Raw genomic sequence first — 27,306 nt, 5'->3', positions numbered from 1 at the left:
GGCCTGATAGTGAGTAGCATGTTCTCACTGCTGACATCATACGCTGAGTGTCACCACTGCCAGTTTCCCAACCGTGAGTCAAACGGCTGGTCAGCCATGTTTAACGTGGTCAGATACTGGCTGACACATTGCTATGATGCTCCGCTCATACAGTAGTTCTGACAGCAGAGACACTCAGTGTGACACATTACAGTTAGTGAGCCCTTGATTTATTACTAAAACACCAGGCTGGAGCTAACGTTCACATATAAACGGTACAAATTTGAATGAAATATTTCCAACACAAGCAACATTTTTTAAATCTTTTACTGGAATGTGAGTGTGGTTTACTTTAGGAAGCATATTTTAAGGTTTGAGGAAGTGACTCGTGCTGCTGTAATCACTTTGAGCTACTGCTGGACACATCTTTGCACTCACACTGGATCCTTCTTAAAAACTGAGAGAAATGTCTGATGTTGCATCACTGATAAAGCACAAAGTGTGCTTTTAATACGTGCCTAGGTAATGTGTGGTAATTTAATTTCAAAAATAGGAACATTTATTTTAAACTGACAAATCGTGAATGTGGTTATATTGGCAAAAAAAAAAAAGCATAAATATGGTGAAAAGTGACAATAATGTGTCAACATATGTGACATTAAGTAGAAAAGTGGGGGAATGCCTTTATAAATGCCAAATATGTCTTCAAAGTGGAAACACTGTGCAGAAAAGGTATTCAAATTTGATGGAGAAGTTTCAGAAATTGGAGTAATGTAGCAAAAATACAAGAAAAGGTGCAAAAATATGGCAAGAAAAAGTGATGAAAATATGGTAAGTTTGGTGTAGTTGCTAAAAAAGGGAAAAATAAGCCAAAAAAATGGGCTCAAATTGAAAAATGAAAATAATAACAAATTCTTAATTTCTTGAAGGCATCTGCCGACCCCAGAGTCCTGACCCCAAGGTTGAGAACACCTTTACTAAACAAAAAACTAACAATGAAACATTAATACTTTATTATCAATTACTCAAAATACATCAGTTTGTTTAATTGTTTCACATTTTTTTTTAAAGTTTAAATCAAGTAATTAATAATAGAAGTAAACAAATCAAAATATTGAGCCTTCGTCTGTCAGAAATGAGACGTTTTAAACCTTTTTATTTGGTCTTAATTAATTCACTCCATTGAAGTGTATTTGCTAGGCTTGTCTTTTGTGTGTTAGCGCTTGATGGGCAGGTGTCGCTTTGTGTTCCTTGCTCCACCCTCTCTCTCGCTCTCGCTCTCTCTCTCTCTCTCTCTCTCTCTCTCTCTCTCTCTCTCTCTCTCTCTCTCTCTCTCTCTCTCTCTCTCTCTCTCTCTCTCTCTCTCTCTCTCTCTCTCTCTCTCTCTCTCGCCATCTGGCATACCGGGCATTGTCCCGGTGGGCTTGTACGGTCCACTATGTTTTTTTTTTTTTTAACAAACAAGTGGCCAAAAGTAGCAAAAACATGGTAACAAAAGAGTGTAAAGGTGCTAAAAATCTGCCAAAAGCAGTCAAGAGTGGCAAAAAATGGGCAAACTAAGAGGAACCAGGTGGTATGAATGGCAAAGGGTAGCTTAAATGAGCAAAATGAGGCAAACGATAGTGAAAAACAGCAAAAATGTGGAACAAAAAGAGGCAAAATGTAGGAAAAAGGGAAACAAGTAGTATTTATTTGGCAAAAGTGAGCTTATTGGGATGAAAAGTGTCCCCAAAAATGAAAGAAAGGACAAAAATTGGATTAAAGTGGCAAAAAGAACTTGCAAAAATGGACAAAAAAAAAGGGTAAAAGGTAGTTAAAGTCTGAAAATAGTGTGGGACAAAGGAAGTTGCAAAGAAATGAGATAAAAAGGGGTTAAAAAGTGTCTCCTTTTTAAGGTTTTTTGAGGGAATAATAATTAAAATGAAGACAACTGTAACAGTAACAGTAGTGGACTGGTCAGTCCACCCCTTGTTCGAGCTGAGTCGTGCTTTTCCAGCAGATGAAAACCCGTTCTTTCTATCTGTCCCTCTAACATTGAAGGATTTTCCTGCATATTATCCAGTGCTGTTGTGACTTAGTTAAAGTATCATGGACGCCTCCCTACAAACAGCTTCCCCTCTGGCCTCTTTCTCGTGAAGATGTCCTGCTTTCAGCAACGCAGCTGGTTTGAGCTCCACTGGGAGTCGCCCAAACTGGCATCTTGTTTGTCCATGTGGGGATTTCTCCCAGCAGCTGTTCAGCCCATTGTAGGTGGATATGAGTGTGGAATGACTGACTCTCTGGGCGTGTGGCTGCACAATGGCAATAGCTGGCATTTTGAAAAAGAGTCTCACAGCCTTAGAGGAATGAATTACCTGTTTGCAACTTTCTAATGGGAGTTCCAAGTATTATAAACAGCCATTGGCATTTGGATATGTTTACTGTATTTGTCTTTACTGGTGTCTATGTTGGCATTGTTTTAGTTTAGATTAGTGTTGTACTCAACAAGGCCACACTATCCAAGACCAAGACTTCCCTGAGATCAGAATGCACCAAGACAAGAACAAGACTTTTGGGAGTCAATTGTTCCCGACATGACAAGGTTCCACATCTTTGTTGGTCAGCTGACTAATATTAAGTGCGTTTACAGTTGAAAATATAGCATTTTTATTTAAACAGGAACAGTGTACATTAATGTCCCTACAGAAAATGTACCAGATTTAGCCAGAAGGCTATTTTTCATCTGTAGTCCTTCGACAGAATGTTTAATTGTTCCCCCACAAATTACAAGAAATATACAGTGAAAATGCCACTTACATAATAACATATCACACTTCAATTTACACATAAAAACAGTATCTGATAAGAGACAATCATCAGATATAAAAACATTCACGTTCTTAAAAATGAAACATTAAAAAGTCTGTATATGGTATTAATGTTAACATAAACTTATTTTCTATCATCAAGACGTAGAACCATTTAATCTACATACAGAAAAATAACAAAAATATATCAGATGAAATGCACTATTCTTAAATATGTTGCTCATTAGGAGTGTGCATTGCCATGAATCTGACGATATGATACATGTGATTGCATGGGATATGCATCGCGATCAATAATTACAAATTTCACCTTTACAAGTACAAAATGGTATGAAATACAATTTATAAAAAAAAAATATATAATGATGAATTTGCGAGAACAAATAAATGGTAACTAACTGTAATTTAAGGACCAATATCAATGATGGAATCAAGAACTTTGCTTTTACAACAGATTCTGATTCTGTTAAGTTGTTAAATTATTTTTTTAAAGTGACCACATACATCTCTGAAAGTGTCCAGTATGTTTTCTGAAAATAAAGTGCAATCAACTTTTAAGCTAAAATGCATTGAGGAGTGAGGTAGTTTAACAATGTTTGTAGTTGACTGACACCTGGTGACCGGGCGTTAACATGCTATGCGTATATTAGCACTATTAAAAAAATGTTTTATTAAAAAACATGATTAAAATAATCATTTTGGACATTTTTTCGCTCGATACGATAATCGCGTTGTGAAATGTCGCAATACATCACTGAATCAATTTTTTTCTTACACCCTTATTGTTTATTTGTTTATTTCATTCAAGACATTAAAAGCAATTTCTTTCTCCTCCACATTGAGAAAAGAAAAAAATATGAATGAAACGGAGCAGAAAGAAGTAAAACTTATAACATCTGCCCCACCATAAAAAAATCAATTGCATTAAAGGTCACATGTCATGCTATTTTTCACCATTCATCTCCATTTGTTCTAAGAACCCCAAAAACATAGTATTTGAGGTTTATTTTCCCAAACGCGCCTGTTTTCTAGAGTTTTAGCCTCTGAAAAGTCACTTTCTGAGCAACTCTACACAAACAGGCTGATTTGCGGCCTACTTATGCATATTCATGAGTGGGCGTGTCTATAGACGGGACACTGACTTCCTCCTCCCCGCACGGTGACGTAGGGCCAGAGGACGGCCCGCCCTCCTCTCACCCACTCTGTAGCTGAGCTTATGCTGCTTTATAAACATGAGACAGAGTGTGGGGGCGGGGCGTTCACCGGTACATACATAGACTGTAGAAAATACATACATAGCACTGCGAGAAGGAAATGCTCATCTTCACGGGCGTGTCTGTTTACATGTCAATCACGGCAAAGCTGGAGAAGCCGCGCCAAATTTGTCATCAAAGTGGGAACGCGTCATTAAATTGGAGTGAGGTGTTTGTGCTCACCCTGCAGTAAGAAAGGAGAAAATCACCCTCTAACTAACGATTGAGGGAATCAATGAAAACAAAAACACTTTGTGCCTGTGTATGAAGCCCTAATAGCACTTTGTGATGTTTAAAGCACAGAAAAGTTAACTTAGCGTAACATGGGCCCTTTAAACAAAGGCAAACTGCAAAGCAGTCAGTGTCTCATTTGAAACAACAACACTTCTGTCTCATATCTCTTCGGCATAATACATTTTACATTCTTTTTGAACATTGTTCCATAGTCTGACCCCCTGAACTGAAATGCAGTGTTCTTTCTGTGCTCATACACACTTCACTCAGGTCCGCATGCTCTTTGCAGTGTGGTGTCCAATCTTTTGGTCCTTCTCACTTTACACCAGCGTTCCATGTGTCTGATAATTCTCTTCCTACCAGTTCTCTCTGTCTCTCTGCTTTCACTATTTCATTTTCACACTGCGTTGTCTTTCCTCTACCAACACCCAACCTTCCTAATGTTGACTTAGCTTTTTTGCTGAATAATGTTTTCCCCCCCAACAATTTATCTGTTAATGTGGTGGGTTTTGTGTACTTGATTTACTTTGCTAACACCTTACTAGGTCACCACTCCCCCCCAAAAAAAAACAAAAAAAAAACCACCTTCTCAACTATTTGTCATATCACCCACAGAACAACGACAACGAGACCCCGCTGCACTGTGCCGCCCAGTACGGCCACTCTCGGGTGGTGCGTCTGCTGCTGGAGGAACTGACTGATCCCACCATGAGGAACAACAAATTTGAGACCCCCCTGGACCTGGCTGCACTCTATGGAAGACTGGAGGTGGTTAAGCTGCTGCTCAGCGCTCACCCTAACCTGCTGAGCTGTAACACCAAGAAACACACTCCGATCCATCTGGCCTCTAGGAACGGACACCTGTCTGTGGTGGGTGTGCTGCTGGATGCTGGCATGGACATCAACTATGAGGTGTGTTTCTAGTCCTACTGGATGTGTGTGGAAATATTTGTGTGTGTGTGTGGAGCTGGAATTGTTGCTGTGCTTTACTGTGTACTGATATGCTGCCGTGGCCTAAATCATGTTGGGTAGCTTAATCCCCTCTTGCAGCACTTCCTGATGTGACTTCCTACTAAAGCGATGAGATTAAATGGAAATCTACTAAACCCTCGGTTTGGAAAGGAGCTGCTGTATTGTCAATGCAGAGCTGGCCTTGCTCCCCCTAGTGGACCCTCATGCTGTTAAACTGTGTCTGCTGATGCTGCTTCAATCAGGCTGTGTAACCAGGAGGTTTCATTTAGAGCCTGATCCGTACTGGATTTTTAGGGCCAACATTAGGACTGGGCGATATTGACCAAAATTCACATCTGGATATTTTTTCTCAAAATGGCGATATACGATATAAATCTCTATTTTTAACTCAATAAAGTCTTACAAGAAAGACAAATCTGGGTTAAATTTGCTGATGAAAAACGTCACACAGCCACATTTATTAACAAACAGCAGCACAATATGTGCCACTTTTGGCTTTTTCTCCTGTAGGGGACAGCACGTGTGAGTGAGTTCTGTGGTGTGGCTTGTTTAGGGGAAGGTCTGTGTTAGGACACATTCAGTAATACATCTAACTGTGCTTTTCATGCTGTTCTGAGAAGTAGCAAAAGCAGCGACTCCCCCAAACATGTATTCTATTACAAAATAGGCTGTAAAATAGAAATAAAAATATCTTGATTTAGCTGATATTGTAATTTTCTATATCTCCAAAATAGAAAACTCGATATATCTTGAATCTCGATATATTTCCCAGGCTTAGCCAACATTCATATTGTGGGTTTCAAAAAGCTGTTATCTGATGTATCTGGGGGTAACTGATATATTGGTTAATAACCGGTATATGAAAAAGAAGAACAGTGATATTTTTACCCCAATTATGATTCACGATAAAGAAACAAAACACCATTAAATTGATCTTGAAATAGCAACAATGTCAACATTTCATTTTATTAAGAACCCCATTAGCTTCTGAAATCTCACTATTCTTCCTGGGGTCTCATCAAATAAATTACATGCATTTTATACATTTTTCTTTTACACACACACACACACGTGGAAGCCCAATGTGAAAATAACACGGCACTTTATATCTACAGGACTGCGCTTATTTATAAGGATTGTAAATCCACTGATAAATAAGAAAAGGCACACTTGTGCAAACTGTATTTCCGGAATACAATCTAAAACCAATCTTCAAAAATAAAGTAACGGTAAACATGGATAAATCAAAAAAAGGCAAAAATGTAGCTGTAAACAATGAACTGGCGACTTCTCCCTGTGTTGTAATGTTGTAATCATTCCTGCTGATTCAGTGTTTTAAATAATCTCACTTTGTAAATAAGTGGAATGAAACAGTTATTTAATGCCTCCTAAATTTATTCCTACAGTTTTTATCATTTCCGGGTATCTCCCATCACACCCACTGTATTTTCAGTTCATGGTCTAATCAAGAACATTTCCATCATCATTATTCCTAAAATAAACATAATCGCCCACAGCAATTAATCAGTCTGGCTCTGGTTCCAATAAGCATGGCCTTCTGAACCTGAGAATGCTCCGTTTTGATTCGCTGAGCTTTAGAATAAAAAGTGATTGAGCTTTTTTTTTTTGTGATGGATGCATTTAAACAGCTTGTTGTTTTTATGTGAGGAATAGACATTGCAACCTTTATCTTTAGCCTTGAACCATATTTTTATTCTGTCAGTTTTGACTTTATCTTTCTTTCCTTTTTTTTTTTTTTCAGACTGAGAAAGGCAGCGCTCTCCATGAAGCTGCCTTATATGGGAAGACAGATGTGGTCCAGAAACTTCTCAGTGCAGGTCAGACCCAAACACATCCGCCATTATTCACCTTTAGAACCTAATCAGCTCAGAATTTTCATTTAAGAGACACTGAAATATTGAGAGATTTCAAACTGTGAACCACTGGAATAATGTAAATCTATTGGTCACGTCCTTCCTCAGGTATTGATGTGAACATCCTCGATCGTAAAGGTTTGACGGCACTGGACACGGTTAAGGACATGCCGTCGCAGAAAAGCCGTCAGATAGCAGCTCTGATCCTCGGTAAGAACGACGTCATCACAGAGCAGCAGAATCACTTCACACAGCTGGGTTACAACTTCCTGTTTGTTACAGGTCACATGAGGGGGAGACCTCCTGACATAGAGCTCCCACCGCCACCAGTTCCTCCTCCTCACGAGAGTCCCTGCCCTCAGAGAAAGGGTCAGATTTGTGTGACGGCGCTAACTCCTCACACGCTTTCAAAAGGAAAGAAACCAAACGGTTGGATTTGCTCTATTTCACAGGTGACCTAGGGAAGGTTAGCGAGCTGATCTCGGGGCTGGCCCCGGGGCCTGAAGAGGAGAGCCCGTACGAAGCGCTGTTTGAAGCCACTTCCTGCCATTCCTTAGACAGCCTCACCAGTGGGAAGTCGTCTGACAGAGACTCAGGACGACCTGATAGCGAAGCTGGCAAGGTCAGACACCATTTATTCTAAATAAACCCTACATGCCTGATGATAAAACATCTATTATTATATTATTATTTGCTTTGGCCTCCATATGCAATAGTCTCAACTTGTTTTGGTTGTGATATTATTACTGTAAAATGTAAACAGATTTAGGAGCACAAATTAGGAAACTTATACGCAACATGATGACAATTACGTGTGTAACTTGGTAAAAAAAAATCCTTATATACCTATTGCAGTGTTTTTCAACCTTGGGGTCGTGACCTAGGGCTGCACAATTAATCAAATTTTAAACTTGATCACAATTAACCTGATTGTTGGTAATTTTACCAACAATTTAAAATGTAGGCTCTGCGGAAAATCAGGCACTTTTTCAACCATTAGTCAGCGACAGCTTTGAGTCATTTGGTGGATTGATGAGAAATGTGAGCTGTGATTGTTTACAATGAGTTGCATTTTGTTAAAGAACTCTGTAATAGTCTATTTATTAAGTTAACAATTGGTACATTTTAAATTCTTGTGTTCATTTTTTTTTTTTTGGTATATTTTTTTATTTAAAGCTTAATTTTTCACTGTAAACTGTTCATATATTGTTTTTTTTTTTGTTTTTTTTTTTAAATGTAGTGCAAAAAATCTCAAGAGAAAGTTGCAGAGTCATCAGGACTGATGCATTAAAATTCCACGAGAGGGAGCCACTGATTCATTAAAAGAAGCCTGTTTGTAACAATGCAGTTGGTCTGAAATAGAGATAGAAGTAGAATGATTTACCTGCTGTGTGTTTCTGATTATTCATGAAAATTTACAGAAAGATCGCCTGGTCCACTCATCACATCCTGGTCTGGGTCACGATGAAGAGGTTAGCTCAGAGGTGAGGAACTAACAATAAAAAGCCATACAAAAAAATTGAAAAAAAATCTGTTTTGGGAGTTTTTTTAATATCACTGCCATTTTGATAAATGTTAAACTTTGAGCAGAATTAATTGCAGAGGGTCTTTTTAGTCAAAACATCTGAATATGATAAATGTACCAAAGAAGGATTGCAACTAATTTTTATATTTTCAGTTTTTAACCAGAGGAAAATCTAATTTCTTCCCCTCATTAATTCTGACAGACCAAAAATGGATGTGAACAACATTGATTTCATATTTTTTTTTTTTGTTGTATTTTGGCTCATTGTAGCTGCTTTTCTTTCTGCAGGCTTTGTATACGAGCAGCAGTATCGATGAGAGAGGAGAGCGGGCGGAGGAAGAGAAGGAGGTGGAAGACCACACATATGAACTGCTGCTCACTGCACAGACCAAAATGCCACCTCCCAGTCAGGAGTCCCAGTCCCATGATGGTGATTGTGTATTTATATTCAATTCAGTTCAATTTAACAGAATTTATGTTGCCTCAAATACTATTTTTTTTCATGAAGAAACCCAGCATTTTCACATTAGCAAGCATGATGAAGTTGATGAATAAACACGAATGCAAGCTTTTTGATAAAAAGAAAAATACAAAAGGTGGGAAAATTGTACAAAATGACAACAAAAATACACAACATGAGAGTAAAATAACACAGTGACAACAAAAATACAGAAAATGATAGAAAAAGTACCACAAAAATTACTCAGAAAACAGACAAAAGAAAAATACAAAAGGTGAGGAAATTGCTTGACTTTGACATTATCAGTGTAATAATCTTTTCTAGAATTGTTGATTGTCTGATATTCGGTGCTAACATCATTGTTTTGTCTTTCCAGATGAGAATACCAGGTTACAGTCTTCTAACAGTGTCCTACCTCAGGTGAGTACAGCACTTTTGTCCGACTTTTATTTAATTTAATTTATTTCTTTATTTACCGTATTTATTTGATTTTGATGTGGACAAAAGTAACAGAAATAATAAGAAAGTAAGGAGGAAAAAATGCCTGATATGTAGGGGTGGACTGGGACAAAAATCCAACTCTGGCATTTTCTATCTAGACCAGTCCACTACATTATAGACACATGTAGAAGCTGTTATTAAGTCAGTGATGTTCAACATGTGGTTTTTTATGTCTTCATTTTAATTATTATTCCCCCAGAAAACCTTATAAGGGGCAAACTTTTTAACCCCTTTTTATCTATTTCCTTTGGCCATTTTGCAACTTCCTTTGTACCACTTCCTTTGACACTTTTTTCAGACTTTAGCTACCTTTTACCAATAAATACCCCTTTTTCCAATTTTTTTGTCCATTTTTGCAAGTTTATTTTGATATTTTTATCCTATTTTTGTCCTTTCTTGAATTTTTTAGGCCACTTTATTTCCTAATAACCTATTTTTGGCCCAATAAATATCACTTGTTTCCCTTTTCCCTACATTTCACAACATTTTTGCCCTTTTTCACTATTGTTTGCCACATTTTGCCCTTTTTCACTATTGTTTGCCACATTTTGCTCATTTAAGCTACCCTTTGCCATTACATACCACCTGGTTCCTCTTTGTATACCCATTTTTTGGCCACTCTTGACTGCTTTTGGCTCATTTTAGTCACTTTACACTCTTTTCTTGCCACTTTTGGACCATTTTTGGCCACCTGTTACCATGTCAGCCTCCACTCGCTCTTCAAAGAAAAAAAAAATAAACCGTAGCTAACTGGACTAGCCCACTTCGGGTCGACGGCCCACCGAGATGATGCCCAGTATGCCAGATAGCCAGCCCACCCCTGCCGATATGTAACAACGATCTGAAATGTAACAAGACCCGAATTGTTATTTAAAAAAAAAAAATTAATAAATCCTGAAATGTAATAATTGGTCTATAAATGTAAAAAACTTTTATGACATTATGGGGCAGGAAAAATATTTTCCCCCTGATTAAACATTGACTCACTTTATGATGTTATAAATATATTACACTATTAGGGGGAAAATATATATACTTTAAAGTTTTTACGTATTAGGCTCAGCCTCTTGTTACATTATTGACCAGTTGTGACATTTAGAGTTTTATTACATTTTTCTTTAATAACAAACTTATTACATATTGGGCTCGAACAAGCCTTCTTTACTGAAACAGGGCATCTAAGAGGATCAACTGTATCAGAGCAGGGGATTAATCAGGCTCACAAATGAATTGGTTTATTTGGCTCGAGTAGATCCTACTGAGGTTTATTACAACAAGTAAAAGGTTTGGGTTTCATAGGTTGTTTGTTTTTTGTTTGTTTTTGTAGCACAAACCTTCGGCTCCAAACAACGTGAGAGCATCGACTAAGACGAAAGACAGTCTGCAGCCGCCGGGACAGTCGGGCCCTCGGGGGGGTGAGTTGGACCACCAGCCTTTGTTTAGCTCACATAACAGTGAAGAGCTAGTGTTGGTTTGGATTAGTGATGTCGCAGTAGCGTGGGTTGCGTTTTCAAAGCTTTTTGTGCTGGTGGACACTCAAGTTACCTCATATGTGATCAAAAAAACCTGCAAAAGTGGATTTTTCATAATATGCCCCCTTTAAAAGGTTCAATAGTAATGTAAAAGTGTGATTGTGGTGCTGGCAACATAGATTTGCTGTTGTGCGCGCAATGAAACGGTTGGTTATTTAGTTGGAGTTTGTTAAAATGAGAAAGTTTAAATCCCGTAAATCTGAAATTATTTATTATGAAACAGATTGATTTATTGCTTGCGTTCGTTGAAAAATACACGACAAGAGGCCCTTGGAAAAATAATCCCATTTTAAATCGCAATATTGAGGAAAAAAAATCGCAATTAGATTATTTTCCAAAATCGCTCAGCCGTACATACAGATGTAACGTAAAGAACACCCGATGTGTCCTACCAATATTATCAGAAAATGTTGTTTAAAACACTGGTTAAATCTCACTTTAGTTTTGAAGTCAGTGGTGTTTCTTTTAGAATCTGTGAACCCAACATGACATTCCTAAGACATGAATCTGCCCTTAGAATCTAATGCACACCCAGTGCTCTCCTCTGTGGTGACCTCACCCATGTAGAAAAGCAGCAATAACACCAGATTTCCACTGCAGACATGGATCAACTGGTCTGTAGTGGCTCGTCAACAGTTAACGGCATGTGTGATTTTTGGAGTCTTGCTCTCAGGGCGTTCACAGTCCCCAGCTGCAAAGGAGAGGGTGGGTGGGTGGGGGGAGGTCGTGTGTGTGTGTGTGTGTGTGTGTGTGTGTGCACAATACACTGAAACTCACACACACACCCTTTAAATTAAACTCACACTTGCAGTGTCCAAGGGACACGCCCTCATCCCAAATGACCCCTAAGATGATAATGAGTTAAAGATGGTATTTTTTTCATACAAAATGCTTCCCTTATGGATGAATAAATCAAACATGTACAATAGGAGTGTGACAATATCTCGATACGGCGATATATCGCGATATTTTCCCACACGATCGATTATCGATATGCTCCTGCTAAGTATCGATTTTTTTTATCTATTTATTTATTTATTTAATTTTTTATATTTTTTCAAAACCTTTTCTGCTTTTTCACTAAAATTTGCAGGTAGGTCTTAACATAATTTTTTTCACTGTTTGTTGAAGGAATATATGTATATATACAGTATATATATATATATTGTTTACTGGAATATAATGGTGTCACTGGTAAGAAAGACCCACTATTGCAGATACTTATTCGTTTATATTGGTATGTTGACACTCATTTACAGAAATGTTGCACTAAAATAGTGTCACTTTTTCAATTTATTATCTTTCAGAGATATAAAATTCAAATTTTGTTTTTTCACTTCATCCTTTTTTTTCTTGTTATGTCATAGATTATTGTAGATTGATTTCTGACCAATATATCGATAATCGCAGTGTCGTCATATTGTGAGATAATCGTTACCGCGAGTTTTGTATCGCGTATCGTCTCGTGAGGTACACAGAGGTTCCCACATCTATTGTACAACATGTATCACAGGCATGGCAAAACCAAAGGTTGAAAACAACATATTCAAAAAGAAGCATTAGCGAGTTTACTGCTCGATTATCTGCTGATCATCAGTTCGCATTTCACAAATAGATAAAAATGGTTGCATGTACATGAAAAAACATGTTTAAATACAGTATAAGTATAGTTCTTCTTCTTCTTCTTCTTCTTTCTTCTTCCTTTTCTTCTTTCTTCTTTCTTTTCTTCTTTTTTCTTCCTTTTCTTCTTTCTTCTTCCTTTTCTTCTTTCTTCTTCCTTCTTCTTTCTTCTTTCTTCTTTCTTCTTACTAGACATTTCAGACGACCCAACAAGCGGTCCCGACCCCAAGGTTGTAAAACACAGCCTTAAAATATAATCATCATCACTGTGAGAAAAAAACTAAATGTTTTAAATAGATAGAAAGTTATAAATTAGAATGCTTCATGCTTGACCTGTGCTGTTTCAAAGTTAACCACATTGTTAAATTTCAATATTTATCATTTCAGTCATACTATGAATTATTCTAAACGCTCATTTTTGCAACACGGATAATGATTGTAGTGAACTTTTACGTGCATTTCCTCAGACTTTATAAACACTGTCATGCTTTTGTAGAGGATGAATAAACCACTGCAACAGGTTGGTATTTTATTGAGGAGTCACTGGCCCAGTTTCCCTGTCACCAAACACCCCTGAACCTGTCACCCCCAGCAGAGAACTATCTGCCCACACACACACACACACACACACTGCACCATGTGTCACAGCACTAATTATCAGGAGTGGTGCTGTTGGAGGAAAGGCTGATTCAAATTTCCATTCCTGAGCCACCATGAGGCTCTAGATTTAGAGGAGGAGGAGGGCTGCTGGTCACAGGGCGGACATTAACAACAACAGTAACACACACATCTCTGCAGACTCACAGCGCGCACACACACACACATGTTTGCTTTCCTAAATCTAAACTGGACAGGACAACAGGCTCTCTCTGGCTTCATCTGATTTGATGGTAGAAAAGAGGCTCAGGTGGCTGTAATTCCTTAGGAAACAGGATGAGGAGAAAGATGTAATTGTTTTTTAATTGTATTTGTGAGGTGTTTTGACTTCATATCCTGTATTTTACAATCTATTGTAGGTTTCGGTGTGCCTGTATGACTGTAGAATGAATGTTTAGTCAGTAACCCAGAGAGGAGAACAGCTGGATCCCTGTGGATAAGTATTTGACATTCTTCTTCAACTTGTTACGAAAGGAATCAGCAGAGAAACGTCACATGTCTGCTCTTGGTATTTACTCATTTCTCCTGCCAACATACGCCTTTTTCTCGCTCCATCTCCTCTCTCCTTGCTGTTTTTCTCTCCGTCACTCCCGCTAGGAAACAATTACTGAGCTGTTTTGGAGTTTGCGTGGGTGGTTTCTTATTAGCCTGGCTCGAAAAGATCTGCCTCTCAGTTGGAAGTCCACTTTGCAGCCTTCAAGACAGGAGGGTTCTTTCTTTTGCTTATTTCGCTTTCCACTTCTTCCCTGTTTTACCTATAGATAACACGTCACTGGGCCAGAATCAGGACCAGGAGGACTCAGGTGTACCGGAGCAGTTCACGGGCCTTCTGCACGGATCTTCCCCCGTCTTTGACTGCAGAGAAGAACCCTTCAGACTTCCAGCTGTGGCACCACCGAAAGAACGCCAAACCGAGTCGTCAAAAAAACCTGCCAAAGCAAAGAAGGAGATTGCAGCAGCTGCCCCCCCACCACCAACGACCCGTCCCAGTATGGCTGCCATCCTAACAGACTGCGATCCAAAGGCTATTTATGCAACTGTGAACAAGGAGCCCAGGGATTCAGGGTCAGCGGCTGCTGTCAGGATGCGTCGTCCCGGGGATTTAAAGCTGGCACGCAGCCTGTCCAAGTCCGACTCAGACTTACTGGTGTCGCCTCCCAGTGAGGAAGACGGAGGACTGGGAAACCGTAGCGAGTCCGTTTCCAACTGCAGCACCGGCAAGAAACGGCTGGAGAAATCTCCATCGTTCACGTCAGAGTGGGATGAGGTAAGTGTTTGCACTACTGATCTATCAATGAGAGGTGAAGGTTTTTTTATAGTTAGCGTTTGTTGCTATTAGTGCGTAGGTCTTTTTATGTCACATGCAGGTATAATGATGGAAAACTACTGCTCAATACAGACTGAGACTTCAAGGTTACGAAAGTGTTCGTCACGTCCAAATGTTGAACTTCATTTATGTGTTTGGATGTTGTTGAAGAAAAAAACAGATCTAAACAGATCTAAAGCCCGAGATTTATTGGCACATACTTTAACTTAAATGAGTGAAATTAGAATGAAAAACCTTTTTCTCTCCTCAAAGATATGTCAATTATTAAAGTGTAGGAGCAGATGTTGTTCTTTACCTTTTTACCTACACTCAAAGTCTGGGAAAAAGAACCAAAAAACGTCTATAGTAGTAAGAATACATGATGAACGTTTTTGAACCATGTAATTTACTGTCTTGCTGGTAGGCACTTGTTCAAAGAAAGATTTAGAGCAACGAGGATCAATGACTAACTGTATAATTAAAAGACAATTCATCTGTCTTGTGTTCTACAGTTAAAAGATCTTTTTTTTAAAAGATCACCTGCAAATGCCTTTTTTTTTGTAATGTCCACTTGTTGCCTAGAAGAGTAACTAGAGTGTGGAATTCCTAGTCTATTGTTGTTCAGTTTGCATGAAATAGGCAACTTGTATCACAGTGAAAGTCTCATGATCAACATTCATGTCAGCATAGAATTCTACTCACCAATCTCAGCATTAATACTGGAAAGAACAGAGAGTTTGTCTCATCGTTTTCAGTGTGTTTTGTCTCATTTTATCTATTTTCTTTTCTAATTGTCCCATTTGATGTTTTTGTTGTTTTCTGTGTATTAGGAGTCCTTTGGTATATTTTTGTTGTCATTTTGTGTTTGTTTGGTGTCATTTTGTCCCCTTTGTTTCTCATTTTATCATTGTTACATGTTTTTGCTGTTGTTTTGTGTTAGGAGTCATTTGTTTCAAATGCTTTTGTTGTTGATTACTGTGTATTTCTAGTCCTTTTGTGTATTTTTGTTGTCGTTTTGTGTTTTTTGGAGTCATTTTGTGTATTTCTGTTGGCATTCTATATGTGTTTGGTGTCATTTTGTGTATTTTCTTTTCTAAACTTCTCATTTTACATGTTTTGTTGTTGTTTTGTGTGTTTTTAGAGTCCTTTTGTGTATTTTTGTTGTCGTTTCTTGTTTGTTTGGAGGCATTTTGTCTATTTGTTGCTTATTTTATCATTGTTATGTGTTTGCTGTTGTTTTGTGTTACGAGTAATTTTGGGTAGTTGTCTCTTATTTTAAATGTTTTTGTTGTTGTTTACTGTGTATTTCTAGTTCTTTTGTGTATTTTTGTTGTTGTTTGTGTTTGTTTGATGTCATTTTGTCTATTCTTTGAACATTTAATGTTTTTTTTTGTTGTTTTGTGTGTTTTTGGAGCCCTTTTGTGTATTTCTGTTGTTATTCTATGTGTGTGAGGAGTCATTTTGTGTATGTTGTCATTTTTTGTATGTTTGGCATTTTTTCTCCTGCCTTTGTTAACAGGATATCCCAAAAAAATTGTGAACAGATTTAAATGAAATGATTTTACTGATTGAGTTTGGAGATGATCCGGCTGGTGTTGTGGATACAGTATCGATAATACATTTTGGAGCATAATGTGGATATTTGGCTGGTTCTACGGCACCACCTGCTGGTGACTTTGAACCTCTAAACTTGGCGGAGGTTTGCGTCATTTTGTGTGTTTTTCAATCATTGCCTTCAAATGTTCTGATGTTTTGTGGACGTCACCACTGTAGATTTATATAACCAATACATTCCTCTGCCATTCAGCGCTTTAATGCTGTGTCTGGGAGGTAGATAAAGAGCTGAGGATTGCTGCTGTGAGAGGAGATTATAGGAGACAAGGAAATGGGGATAAAACAACGAAGAAGCTGAATGAACAAGACAATCAGGCAACTGGAAATTTAGAGCCTGATGGGATCGACTTTTATATCCTGGATATACTTATCTAGCGTTGTAGTACAGGCCCCAAGTGTTTAAGTTCTATAATAAAAACATAATAAAACATATCGTGTCCTAAAGAAGACCATGATACAATGTAAATACTGTTTTTCCCTCATCACAACGTCATTATTGGTGAGGATACAGGAGGCGTCATCACTATTATCTGTTTTTTCTTCCATCTTCGTCAACCCCTCCTACACCGTTGATCCGATTTTGACAAATTAGCTATTAGAGCTTTCAGAAAATGTGTTCCAGAGATTTATGATTGTACTTTTATAATATGTAACTTTTAAACTTTTTGAGTTATACATTTTTTTTTGAAACTGCGTTGACTTTTCAGCTCCGATCCCATTTTTAGATTGGACAGTTTGTTAAGCTGTTTAACTACAAATCATTCAACCTTTATCATGTTCAGCTCATATGTTCAACCCATTTCAACCTTATTGCTAATGTTAAGATGTTGCTTGGTTAATGTTTAGCTAATGCTAGGTTAGTGCTAATGTTAGGTTAATGATAATGCTAAGCTAATCCTAGGCCAGGCTAATGCTATTGCTGGGCTAATGTTAATGCTAATGCTGGGGTAACATTAATGCTATAGCTGGGTCAGGGGTCTGCAACCATTATTCTCAAAGGAGCCATTTTGGCTCATCTCGCCTGGATTAAAATCCTTCCAGAGCCGAAAAAAATACCTTCTCAATGAAGACAATACAGTGTATAAAATGATATACAGCTAAATTAATATCACATAATTTGATATTGGTCAACACATGCTAATTGCTCATTTCTTGCAATATACAGTATCAAGCATGCATATTAAACTGGCATGTTGGCAATTAAATAAATCTTTTCCCACACAAATAAAATACATTTTCTTCCAGAATTGTCTTTTTGTTAGTTTAGTTACCTTACCACGGATTTAAAACAGGGATTTAAGCCACAGGTGCAGGAAAGTTGATGATCTATAGATGTTGCAGGAGGTGAAGTAGGAAGGTGCCGAGTCATTGTACAATGTGATTGATTTTTAGGTTAACCAATTGTTTTATCATATTTTTTTTTTTTAAAGTTAATGTCATTAATCACCAATACCCTCTGTAAGAAATAACAATTCATTATTTTATTTTTATTTAGAATTTTTTAACTACAGGGAGCCATTTCAGAAGAGTCAAAGAGCCACATGAGGCTCCAGAGCCGCAGGTTGCGAACCCCTGAGCTAGGTGAATGTTAATGTTAGGTCAGTGCTAATGTTAGGGGAATGCTAATGGTAGCTAATGCTCGCGTTACCGCTAGCTAATGCTGATGTTAATGTTAATTAATGCTAATGCTAATGCTAGGTTATGTTAATGTTAATGCTATTTAATGTTAAAACAGTTCAATCTAATGCAAGTTAATGCTAATGCTAGATAATGCTATTTAATGATAATACTAGTTAATGTTAATGAACGTGTTAATGCTAGTTAATGTTCATGCTAGCTAATGCTAATTCTAGCTAATGTTTATTGTAATGTTAGATAATGCTATTTAATGTTAATACTAGTTAATGCTAATGAAAATGTTAATGCTAGTTAATGTTAATGCTAGCTAATGCTAATGCAGTGCAACGCCGGCCAGCACCTGCATCCTCACTTGCATTTTCTTCAGGAAATGCAAATATTGTAGTTATTATTGTTATTTTATTATTATTAGTTGTTTGCTACAGCAAAGTCCCTGATGGGGCATTAATGCTGATGCAGTCATCTCCAACAAATTGATGGAGCAGCTTTAAACAGGCTTTACGGTGACAAATGGTTTCTGTGTGTCAGATGACTCTCGTCAACACCTCCATCTTTAGTTGTTATTAAATGAGCTGAGGTCACCTCAGCCCCTTTTTAAATAGAAACACGTGTAAGTTAGAAATGCACCTCAGCAGCGTGACTCATTTATTGTCCTGTACAGCCACTGTAACCTTGTGTTTAGTGTTTCTTTTTCTTTTTTTTTTTTAAAGCAGCAGCTTTTTTTCTCTCAATAGAACTTCATGTTTTCAATGTCTGCCAAGTAGACACTTGCCAACAGCTGAAGTGCAGACTGGAGATGGTCACAAAAGGAGCCCTTCAGTCCTCCTCCTAATGCTGTGAGGAATTGCTCTTAAGGGAAAAAAAAACCTTTTGCAAGACTACAATAAAACAAACTTCAAATATCTTTTCAGATGCAACACATTTTTCTGACTTTTTTTACATTCCTAACGCTCCGCAACCTTACTTTTGTTACCGATGTGTTGTAGTGTTGCATAACAGAGCGCAGCTGCAAATGTAAACTAAGACACATTTTAATATTTTGTATTTTCATCCATTTGTTGCGGCAATTGCTTCCTTTCCTACGGACTGTAACGGGTTTGGATCTAGTAGGGATGTCCCGATACAACTTTTCACTTCCGATACGATATCGGCACAAATCATACATACTTTTATTACTTATTTTGTGATGTGGAATGTTCGAAAAGGCTTGATTAAGCGAATAATAAATAAAAACTGACCCATTTATTAATGATGGATTCCATAAATTATAACCTTAAAAATAAGAATGTTCTACACTTGAATAAAATTAATAAACAATAAATTAAATGACCCTGTAAAACTAACCTTGATAAATCAAATAAAAACATATATCATATTTTTTAGATGAAGAATAATAATAATAATAATAATAAATGCATATACTGAGAAACACACTATGGTAGCGAACAAAATAATGTCCTATGAGCTTCAGAATAGTTTTGTTTTTATGACTAGTCAGTATCAAAACTGTGAAAATGCCATTTCAACCATAATAAATATATAAATGATAATTCATTTAAATGGTCTATATTTATCCTTACCATATTACATGTTATACTGTTGTGTTGGAGACATTTTTCATTATCATTAAACAAGGTTTTAACTAATCCCAACTTTGTGTCAATAGTAGCTTATTTTAGAGATACAATTATCAGTCTTCATGACTGCTGTCCTAGTGTGTAGGACATTGTAGATAATGGTTTAATACTATGCTTTAATGATGTACTGTATGCATAATTCTTTCAAATATTCCTGTGTAAAGTTTCTATTGGCAGGTTAGCCACTGTGCCATCTAATTATTGAGTTTAATGAACCCCTCAAGTCGTCATACTGTACCCGAGGGATGTTTAAATATTATACAACTACAATTCTACTTTTTCATTTAGCAGACCCTTTCATCCAAAGCGATGTACAACCCTCTGATTACAAGCCCGTTTTCTTAACCGTTACACCACCACTGCCCAAATATGAAGCTTTTTCATAGGATCTTCATTTGCTTTCAATCTTTGTGATGCTTCTCTTGTATTGGCTTAAAATGAAAAATGCTATCATTTATTAAGACACAAATGTGTTGAGGAGAAGCTTAGACAGAAGGTATCGCTGGCCTCACGCCCTCCCATGTGGCAGCTGAACAGGTTGTAATATTAGCCTTCAGCCGAAGGAACGATGTGAGAATGAGACGCACTTCAGGCAATGGCCTCATTTACCGTATGCACCATTCAAATGGAAGCCACATCTGAACACCTTCAGGCTTCCTAAGTGGCCTTCTGCCATGTTAGAGTTTTATCTGAAAGCACCACAGGTTACATGTGAAAATCAGATATTTCTGACTGTGAAAGTCACTCTAGGCAATAAAAATATATGCAGCTTTATAAGAAATTATTTTTTTGATTTGGGAAGTTTTTAATCTTCATAGATAGATGTCATTGTCATGAAGGACTGTTATGCTATGCTATGCTATGCTATGCTGCGTTATGTTATGCTGCGTTACGTTATGTTGCGTTATGTTATGTTGCGTTACGTTATGTTGCGTTACGTTATGTTGCGTTACGTTATGTTGCGTTACGTTATGTTATGTTGCGATGCGTTATGTTATGTTGCGATGAGTTATGTTATGTTGCGATGAGTTATGTTATGTTGCGATATGTTGTGTTGCGATGCGTTATGTTGCGTTATGTTGTGTTGCGATGCGTTATATTATGTTGCGATGCGTTATGTTATGTTGCGATATGTTGTGTTGCGATGCGTTATGTTGCGTTATGTTGTGTTGCGATGCGTTATATTATGTTGCGTTGCGTTATGGTGCGATGCATTGCGTTATGTTATCTGTGCAAAACCTTCAGATCCCACATTTGGACATAGTAACTCCAACCCTTTAAAAAATGTCTTAATTAAATGTAGTAATGAAGAGCATTTGTGTTTAGGTTTAATTTGTTGAAATAATAGCAATAATATTACGGGTGTGCATTGCCTTGAATCTGATGATAGGATGCGATTCACGATTTGCATGCAACGATGCAATATATCCTGATTTATCCCAATACTATACAATACAATATACATTGTGATATATCGCAATATCAATAATTACAAATTTCACCTTTAAAAGTACAAAATGGTATGAAATACAATTTATTTCTTTTTTTTTTTTTAAACTAACTGTAATTCAAGTACATATATAAACATTAAAAAAAAGTGGTATGTTTATCGAACTGTCAAATTACATTTTTCAAACAAAGTTTAACTTTTGCTTCTCCAACAGATTCTGATTCTATTAAGTTCTTAAATTTTGAAATTGTTTTATGAAAATAAAGTGCAATCAGCGTCCAAGCTAAAATGCATTGAGGAGTGAGGTAGTTTAACAAGGTCTGATCTGGTTCACTGACACCTGGTGACCGGGCGTTTAATGAAATGGTTTTTTTGTTTTATCAATGCGATAATCGTGCGGTGAAATACCTTGATACATCGATTCAGCGATATTACCCGATATTTCACCTTGTGATTATTGTGGGACACGATTAGTCAAAATTTGCACTCTCTCCGATGTTGCTGTTGTGTGCACTGATGGTGGGTGGAGCTGACTTGGTTTAGTACACCTGAGAGCCAATGAGAGCTCTGATGGAGCTCGGCTTTATTTCCTGCTCGTAACATTATTTATTCATGGGTGCAAGCTGGCCAGTCTTTCGTTATACAAATAAAAACACTTATCAGCATGTGTCCTGTATGTATGATGGACATCAGGGTTGGGGGTCAATTAAATTTTTCAGTTACAGTTATGTCTTCAAGTATCTATGTACAATTAACTTTACTGTGTCTGTGAAACTCCGTCTGTTTCTTGTCAAGAGCAGCGGCGCTCACTGAAAACATGATTAGCTTTAATCAGTTTCACTTGCTCAGAGTGTTTGTACAACATCTCATCAGAGCTACAGAAGATCTGTGGATGAAGTTGTTCTGTTGTTGTGGACGAGACCACCAATGCCAGGGCTTCTAGAGTCTGAAACATCGGGGGTTAAAGCAGAACTAAGTAACTTTTTCACCTTAATAAATCCTTCTTGTAGTCCCTCTGAGGGTAATACAAGTGTTTATGGAGTGACCGGGGGGGTCTTTCATCACCCCCTGCTGTCCCAGCACTTGCAACTTTCCCTGCCTCTGACCCGGTGGCAGTCTCGCAGCTCTGTTCTCGTTCTCGCGACAACACGTACTGCTTTACGACAGCCCAATACACACTAAAGGTGCGTTCACACCGAACGCGACTGTAGCGACTGCAGTCACTTCAATCGCCCATGATGAGTCGCTTGAACACAGTGGTGCTTTTTGGTCACTTCATCGCTCCAGTGACGTCATTACTGGAGCCTCCCGCTGCCCGTCTCACTGTAGCGGGAAGAGGGAGCTGCTGTCTCCGGGGTGTTTACGACAGTGACATAACCAAAAGGGACCTTTAGGGGGAGCGCTAGTTACTTAGTTCTGCTTTAAGCATGGCACTGGTCGGCTCTGATTTTAGAAGTTTTTTGGCAGTTTAGACGGTGTTTCAGGTGATTTAGGCAGTGTTTGATTCCGGCGGGTGGTGCACCTAATGAGCGCTGCCAGGAAACATTTCCCCATTAAAAAAAACGTTCCTTGCATCGCGGTTTCATACCGATTCTGTTCATTTCCACGTTAAACAGTTGATTCCGTTTTCATTGGTCGTCCGTGATTACATTAACGTGGAGTTTATAGGGCCCTATATAATAATGCATGGTTGTCACAAAATCTCACAGCACACCCGGACTTGCCTCACGACACACCAGTGTTTGGGAACCACTGCTCTACTGCACAGTCATGGTTTCACACATGCAAATACCACGCTAAAAGATCTTTTCCCTCTTTTTTTTTCCCAATCTGGTTTGCTTTATATTCTGGTTCACACTTTAGCTATTCGACATTGGGACCACTCCTTCACCCTCCTCCTTTCAATGTAACGCTTCTGGTTTCAAGTCAAGAAGATTTGACTTGCATGAGATCTTGGCTATGCATCTCTCTGTTTAAGCAGCTCTCTCTCTCTTTCTTTCTGTGTGTGTGTGTGCGTGTGTGTGTGTGTGTGTAAATGGCATGCTAATGCAGGGCTGGTATTGGTCCTTCCAATCACACTGAAGATGACAGTCCAGGGGGTGCATTCATCATTCATTGTGTGGGCCAGCACTGAGCTCCACAGAGGGGTGGAGAGACGACATAAGGAGAGGCCCGCTGTCCACTTTCCTTTTTCTTTTTTTTTTCTTTACTTTTTCTTAACTTCATTTTCATCTTGCATTGAGCAGATCCCATAGCCACTATGAAACCAGCTTTTGTGAGTATTGATTCACTTCCTGGCAGCAGCTCAGCCTGAGGCTCATTAATCCTTTCTACCTGTCACGAATGAACGAGAATGAGAGAATAATTAATGCTTCTAAGCTGTTCTGAGGATATTACATTTCCTGTAAAACCTCTTGGGCTGCTCTGTACTGATAGAGGTTAGTGTAGTTGTCGAGTCGTAGATTGCAGATTGGAATTCCATCCTTGTGTTGCGTTGCGGTCTGAGTTCGATTTTTGAAAAGTTGGTTGCAACTTTCTTGTTTCTTTTCCTTTTGAGGTATTTCTGTGAATGTTCACAACCAGTTGCTAGTTTAATGTTTAATTCTGGTGAGGGAGAAGTTTTCTAACTTTGATTTGCCGAGACCAAACTTAACGTTGGCTTTGTATCAAAGCTCCAGTGGAGCCAGCTGGGGAAACCTATCCTCCAATCCTCCTAATTGCAGGGTTATTCACAGGAGGCTTTGACATGCTGCCACTGCTGGAACTGGAACTAAAGTCACTTCAAGGAAAATCAGTCATTTTCGCTTTTGTCAAGAATTTCACTTATTGGCCTGTGCCAATGAGTGGTGTTTCCCCCCCACAAGGTTTTTTCATACACCATACCATCAGTCGTGGATAGTAAATAAGTACATTTACGTACTGTGCTTAAGTAGTTTTTGATTATTATTATTATTATTATTATTATATATGAGCAATTATTTCACTTATTGGCTTATGAAGTCCAAAACAAAAAATGTAAGAAAAGTAATCATGAAACACACTTTTATTACTTAATCAGAGATTTCATCTGAAAATGCGACGCACGCCGTCATCACTCGGTGTAAAGAACAGTGCGAACAGTCATGAAGTTTCCCTGGAAGTGAGGCTGCAGCTGCAGCTGATCGGAAAGTTGCACATCCTAAAATAAACAGCAACTTTTAGCAACAAAATGATGACTTTTACTTTCTCCTGTGGGATGAATTGGAGGCTCTAAAAGGCCGGATTTGGCCCCCAGGCCTTGAGTTTGACACGTGTACTACAGTAACAATATGTAAAACATGTAACACGTGTTCAATACTTCAGCGGCCACATTTACATGGATGCTTTAATTCCTCTTTAAACTGACAATGTAACACCTATTGCTTATTTAATTCAGAATTAAACTTAAATCTGAATTAGATGGCTGGTTTATTCCGATTTTAATTCCGAATTAAATAATTCCTCTATCTTGTAAACACCTAGTTCTACTTTAAGTCAATTTCGCATGCGCGATTTGCCGCAATGACTGGTGATGACATAATCCAGGATGGGCGCACGGACTCCAGCTGAGACTATTTATTAAATACGAGGATTAGAAGACATGGATATAATGAAAAGAGTGGATGGACGGAAGAATAAACATATGCGGAAATTTACACGGACACATGGACTTATTACACACACGTACATCGGCAAACGGAGCAGGCTTCATCGGTCGGGTGATACTAAGACCCGGAGACGGAGTAAATGCGTCCCATACTGCTGCACAGGCTGTAATATCACCAAGTTTATCATTGTCAGATATCTATCTGGTCTTCGGAGAGAGCAGACTTGTTTTTACTTGCTCCGACAACACGACCTTGGGAGATTAACAGCCTGAGAAAAGAAAACTTTGGCCCAAGACGAAAAGAAAAATGGTTAAAAAAGGGCCGACAGAACCTAATCCGGGTTTGGAAGAGGTCAAGGAGATGATACGAAACCTCAAAGACGATCTATCTCTGAAGTTCACTATGGTAATCATGGATATGGACTCAGATCAATACACACACTGGAAGAGCACTGTCAGAAACTTGGCTAAATGAACAAAAAGGTATGAACTTTACGATGAGTACAACTGTGAAGGAGTGATGGAATGTGTAACAGTAAAACTAACGATACCAAAGGGAGAGAACATATTAATCTGCTGTTTGTATCGAGATAACATATTCACAAACATACAAAATTCAGATCTAACCAATGGAATATTAATAAATGACATCTCCGACCATTTACCAATATTTACAATATTTAACACTAACGACAACATCCACCCAGAAACACACAAACCAATAACATACAAAAGACTGGAAAGAGAAAAACAGCTAGAAAACTTTAAACAACTGATAATAACAGAAACGTGGAAAGAGGTTTTTACAAAACAAGAGGTGAACATTGCATTTGATACATTCACAGACACAATAACTACAATATATGATAAATGCAAACGCATGCAAAAAAAAAATACATTATATAAAAAATATCTTAAAGACAAAATATTGAAAACAGAAACAAAGTCAACAATTTCCTAAGAGAAAAAAAAGAGAAATAATACACTACAACACAAATTCTCGCATTTAGGGCCTCACTTAAAACACTCCCATATGAAATACAAAAACGTTTCCCATACAAACAAACGGCTTATGAACTAAGACATAGTAATGTGTTTATACAAGAAAGGGTTAAATCTAACAGCTGGATGTAGAGACACAACAAGCTACAAGCTTGACTAGCAAAAAGGTGCCTTTCTAATCCTACGTGAAGATATCAAGGTACTTCGAAAGAAGATGGCCAGTTTAGGTCATGTGACTAAGACTAAACCTTACCCTAAACCTAACTCTGTAAATTGTTGCAATTTTGGGTTATAACCTAACCCTAATCCTAAAACCCTACGTACTTGTACTTCGGTAACCAATAGCACCGAGGGTTGTCCGTACGGCAACCGTACAAATAGACACTTTCTAAAAGGTTTGTTGTGTGTTTTTCCCAATAGACGCGATACATCACGTTCGCCCCTTGTCTAATCCTAGCCTTCCCAACCCGCAGAGCTAAAGCAGAATTAAATAAAGCCAAATAAACTTCTTCTTCCTTGTAAACCTCAGTTCAGAATTACTATTTCCATGTAAACACGAAACAGAACACATTGATTCCGAATGATTTAATTCGGAATAACTAATTACGAATTTTAAAAAAAAATCATTTTGTAACTGTGGCCACTAATACGTCATTTTTTATGCAAATACTTCATTCACTTAAGTAATATTTTGATTGAGCTACTTTTACTTGTATTGGAGTAGTTTTTGACTGAAGTAACAAAGGTGAGTACTTTGTCCCACTCTGTGTTTGGACTCTAAGCTGGTTCCAGTGACCCTTATCAGGATAAGAGGGTGGAGCGAGCGAGGGAGGGAGGGATGGGAAAATGTTCCCAAAATCACCAGCGTGACATTGGGTAGTTTCAGGAGGATGTTAAGTGCTGACAGAGCTTTGTCCTACTGTGGCACTGAGGACTTGGCACCCACAGTAAATGCTGTTGTTTGTGCTGCCCTGAAGTTCCCATCCGGCCCTTGTTCTGGTGTCAGACCCACGTTGTCCACCTAGAGCTGCTCGATTATATAAAAAATAATAACCAAGATTGTTTTAGTCAGAATTGAAATCATCATTATCAACCAAAAAGTTATTTATTTTCAGTCCAAAACAATGTTAAATATATTATTTAACCATGAACAAAATCCTTCAAACACTAAAATCCAGTATGTTCACTTCTGCACAAAACAAAAAATACTGTATATATTATTTGAATGTTATTGAATAAAAAGGTGCAAAGTATTAATTAAAATATTATTAAAGTACCGGTATGTACTCTTTTAAAGAAAAGCAGTGCACTGCAACTGAACTGCTACAGAACTGTAGCATTTAAATAACAAAAAATAACTAGAAGTGCACTTGAAAAAAAAAGTGTGTTCACTTTTGTAAACAAATGCAATACTGCATGAGAAGTGTATTAGTTAGGAACAGAAGGGATTTAAACTCCAATGCTTTATACATTTTTAGCCAGAAACACCATCCTGTTTACGTGATCTGGCTTCAGGGAAGGTCGTAAACAACTCAAAGTAATTTTTTTTCCTTGTGTGTGTGTATGGTTAGCTTTATTCTTTTTAGAAATCCTAAATCATGGAGGTTTGCTTACTTTGTT

At 37.9% G+C, this 27,306-nt stretch overlaps 1 protein-coding gene across 1 annotated transcript in view; it reads left to right on the top strand.

Moving 5' to 3' along the window:
- anks1aa (ankyrin repeat and sterile alpha motif domain containing 1Aa) overlaps positions 1 to 27,306 on the top strand; it is an 89,239-nt gene that overhangs the window by 36,189 nt on the left and 25,744 nt on the right. The window contains exons 4-13 of the mRNA XM_028452115.1: positions 4,889 to 5,185; positions 7,008 to 7,083; positions 7,228 to 7,329; positions 7,402 to 7,488; positions 7,572 to 7,741; positions 8,541 to 8,603; positions 8,933 to 9,074; positions 9,481 to 9,524; positions 10,933 to 11,020; positions 13,861 to 14,681. Of these exons, the coding sequence (XP_028307916.1) occupies positions 4,889 to 5,185; positions 7,008 to 7,083; positions 7,228 to 7,329; positions 7,402 to 7,488; positions 7,572 to 7,741; positions 8,541 to 8,603; positions 8,933 to 9,074; positions 9,481 to 9,524; positions 10,933 to 11,020; positions 13,861 to 14,681 (1,890 nt within the window). The remainder of the gene's footprint in view (positions 1 to 4,888; positions 5,186 to 7,007; positions 7,084 to 7,227; positions 7,330 to 7,401; positions 7,489 to 7,571; positions 7,742 to 8,540; positions 8,604 to 8,932; positions 9,075 to 9,480; positions 9,525 to 10,932; positions 11,021 to 13,860; positions 14,682 to 27,306) is intronic.

The sequence above is a fragment of the Gouania willdenowi genome, chromosome 7, assembly GCF_900634775.1.
Source record: "Gouania willdenowi chromosome 7, fGouWil2.1, whole genome shotgun sequence".
NCBI classification, from domain to species: domain Eukaryota; kingdom Metazoa; phylum Chordata; class Actinopteri; order Blenniiformes; family Gobiesocidae; genus Gouania; species Gouania willdenowi.
Note: the sequence above shows the minus strand (reverse complement) of the source record. Positions and strands in the feature narration are given on the sequence as shown.